General features: G+C 43.0%; 1 protein-coding gene across 1 annotated transcript; it reads left to right on the forward strand.

Annotated features, from left to right (window-relative positions):
• The first annotated feature begins 236 nt into the window (after positions 1-236).
• On the forward strand, positions 237-3,062 carry LOC124696789. Its single transcript, XM_047229461.1, has 2 exons — positions 237-571; positions 2,793-3,062. Exons 1-2 carry the CDS (start codon positions 267-269, stop codon positions 2,800-2,802), a joined length of 315 nt encoding a protein of 104 aa, XP_047085417.1. The 5' UTR covers positions 237-266; the 3' UTR covers positions 2,803-3,062.
• Positions 3,063-3,711: the final 649 nt, after the last annotated feature.

Here is a 3,711-nt window from a genome sequence, read left to right on the forward strand (position 1 = left end):
TATGAGCGGGGAATAGGATTCGCCCGCAATAAGCGGCGAACAGGGACTCCCACCCATCACCCGCGGGCGATGAATAGGATTCGCCAAGAAAGCCCGTGTTGGGCTGGAAGCGTGGTTCAGTGGTCCATGGGAAAAGAGAATTGATGGGAGTTTGGAAAGCCGATGGCCCGACTCATCCCTCCGCTGCCGCACCTCTCTGTGGGACGACTAGCGGTTTCCCGTCAGGCAGCGGCAGTTCGGGCAGCGGCGGCGCGAGGGAACAAGCGATGCAGGCACTGGCACGGACGGCGCGGGGGCTCTGGCCGCCGACGGCAGCGGTGGCGGGGAGCGGACAGGTGCAGCCGTCGCGGGGCATCATGGTACAGGTGAGGGACGGCAACCTGGAGCGCGCGCTCCAGGTGATGGAGCGGAAGATGCGGTCGAGCGGCATCGAGAGGCTCATCAAACGCCGGACGGAGCACCACGTCAAGAACTCGGAGAAGCGCGTGCTCGCCCACAAGGCGCTCATGGCGCGCGTCCGTTCCCAGGAGCTCGGCAAGAAGCTCCGCGAGATCCTCATCAAGAAGATCAGGTCAGTGCCATCCCATCCCACCGCTTTCGCCTTATTGTACTACGACCTCATGCGCTGGTTGCTAGTTATGGCGTCTCCCTGGTTGATCGAACTTGTTAGCGGGTTGTGGTCTAAGTGCTCGACGAAATGCTGGCACGATTATATTTGTAATCTGTAAAATTATGTCTGTTTGGCCGAGCAATGTTCTGGGTTAGGTTGCGCACTGTAGATGTTTGATGAAATTCTTCAGCCATTACAGGCAACAAAATGTGCTTACTCCTGTAGAGGATATGTCCCATTGAACATCCAGAAGATTTTTGGTACTTAGCATAGTTGCTTAGGCTTACGTCTGATTATATATCTGCAGACAGTCTTCTTGGTAGACCTCCTATCACCAACCATCAGATGTGATGCATATCAGAAACAGAGAAAATGAGAAGTCCATATCCCACAGAATTATAATTATCTTGTAATGGGATTGCTAGTTTGACCACTTTGATCAACAAAACACTATTTATAAGTTCTACGTTACTTGATTCGAGAATAACTCTATTGATGTTCTCTTAGTTAACATACTTATTCTATGCTAAGCCTCTGTTTTTGTGTGTGCTTCGTTGAGCTCATGATACAAACCTGTGATATATAACTGAAAGTGTTAGATCGGCTCTATAAAATGCTTCTGGGCATGAGATGCAATGTTAACATAGAATGTTAAATGCTCATGCTAATGGTCACTGGACAATATCAACTCTCAAATCTGAATTACTAAATGTTATTTTCGGATGACATGACAATACTGAATCTCCTTGTGCACCACAGTAGCAACAACGTGTGAGTGTCACGAGGAATGCATAATCTAAGCTTTAGCAAATTGCCATTTCTCATCTACTATCATTTTGATAATACAAAACAAACAAAAAACTAAAATCCTGATAACATAATAAGAAATCTAACTCTGACAGATTTTGTACCCATGAGGTTAGTTTTAGTAGATGTGAAGTGTTAAACATACTTCTCAGAACCAATTCCTGCCATAAGCTGTTCTCACTTCTCAGAACAAGTTTCAGCTATCAGTTGTGCCCACTGAAAAGACCCAGGATGAAATGCTGCAATGCTGAGCAGCAGCATTCTCCTACACTACCTTTCCCTGATGCAACATCGTGCCTCCCGAATCAAGCAGTTTTTTTCTTTTTGAGATGTGATCAAGCAGTTTGGTCATAGGTGGTACAATTTGAACTGCTATTCCTTGGATTTCCTTGAGGTAGTAACTCTGATTGTCTAGAGGATATAGGTACATTCCAATCCCTCAAGTCTCTTTTTACCGCCTCCCGCCCATGGCAACTTTGGCCGTCCTTTGCCCGAAGGCTTTCACAGAACATAATGCTATATTATTTTGGCAACATAATTTAATGGTGCGGAACTGGGAATCCATAATTATTTACTCTAGGACCCCTGGGCACCAGGTAGGCTAGGACTATACTACATCAGAAACCTATACAATTGATTAGCATTGTTTATACTAATAGCATATTTACCTTTAACCACCTCCAGATTTTTTTTTGCGAAATGCACACAAATATCACAAAGACAGAGTAGCCTGAGTAACTCCTACTAAAATGGAATTACATTTTTTTGGGCCTTTCAGACGGATGTGGATTGTGCTAATCACATACTACCTCTGATCTGGTTTAGTCCACGTTGGACAGTACGCAAGTGCTCTACTAGCTAGCATCACTCCACTAATTAAATCTGATCGGAGGGAGTAAATGTTATGCCTTTTTCACAATAGAAACAAGTTACTGGCTTAATGATCTTGTGTTGGTATAATGTCATCAGTCAGTTTGTGTATCAATTATAAGAATGAATCAAATACTCCGTACTAATAACCATGATAACAGTGGCAAATGCAAGCAAAAAAGATAGCGTTTCTGCATATTATTATTGTGTATTAGTATCATACTGGTTTCCTGTAGTATTATCGGCACAACCTAGATTCTAATCTTGACCATTTGAGATTCTTCACATACTGAGCCATTCAGTAACTTTCACAAAGGTATGCTCTACTAAGCTAGAGTTTTTGTTCTTGATAGGACTGCATGGAAACCAGGATCTTAATTTACTCGTTCCTTTTTCTTTTTTCTTTTTTCCTTTTCCCTCTCTTTCTTGTTTTGGTTTGCTTATGTTTATCCATGGAATTCGGCATTGTTCTGTATATTTATTGGATCGTATTTGCTTTGTGCAGGGGACAGTGAGAGCATATCTCGGTGGTCATTGTTTCAGTAACATTCCACCCTACAACGGGAGGGCTAGTTGCTGCAATTCCGCATGGTCAGTCCATGCTGAACATGTAATCAATCTCCACGGCGAGAATTTTTGTAATTGAACTAGCGTTTTCCAAGTATGGCTCAGTTTAGAGCAACTTGATAGTGACTCAACTGAGTGCCAATAATCCTTTGCTGTTTTAGATCTTGGGCAAGTGAATCAAAACAAAATTGTGGAACTTAGCAATAAAGTTGGTGTCTTACGTGTGTAACAATACATACCCTTCTGTGCCTGATGGTTCTATGCGTATGGTATATGATACGCTCGTGACAAATCAGAGTTGACCAACAAACAAATAAACAGCTTGTTGTTGGCTTCAAGGTTTAGGCTTTCCGTTTTCCAGTTGTTTCTTAGCCTGGATTAACATCAAACCATTCTCATCTCCACCTTAGTACTCCCTCCGTCTAGAAAAGTATATCTTAACTTTGTCTAACTTTGCATGTATCTACCATTAAATTGCGTATAGGTGCATGCATACCTAAACGAAGTTAAGACATCGTTTTTTCGGACGGAGGAAGCATTAGGTTTTAAATTCCAGGAAGGTATTACCAGGATTGCAGGTTGGTACATCTGGTGGGAAAGAAGACAGTTAGTGCATGGGGAGAAGGTACAAACAACTTTCCGATCAGCTATGTCCATCAGGGTGCTAGCTATGAATTATATGAAGGTGCTTAAAAAACAAGATAAAAAATCCGAGGATAGATGGAAGAAGCCATTGGAGGGTTTGGTAATGATAAATATTGATGCAGCTTTTGAGTTGGACTCGGGTAGAGGTGCTACAGGTGTGATTATCAGGGACTATACAGGGAGTTGCATAGCTGCTTTGCAAACTTTTTTAC

Source organism: Lolium rigidum, chromosome 3 (genome assembly GCF_022539505.1).
Source record: "Lolium rigidum isolate FL_2022 chromosome 3, APGP_CSIRO_Lrig_0.1, whole genome shotgun sequence".
NCBI lineage: Eukaryota > Viridiplantae > Streptophyta > Magnoliopsida > Poales > Poaceae > Lolium > Lolium rigidum.

Excerpts from the sequence above, each read along its gene's own strand:
- LOC124696789 (XM_047229461.1), top strand. The coding sequence starts at position 267 with ATGCAGGCACTGGCACGGACGGCGCGGGGGCTCTGGCCGCCGACGGCA.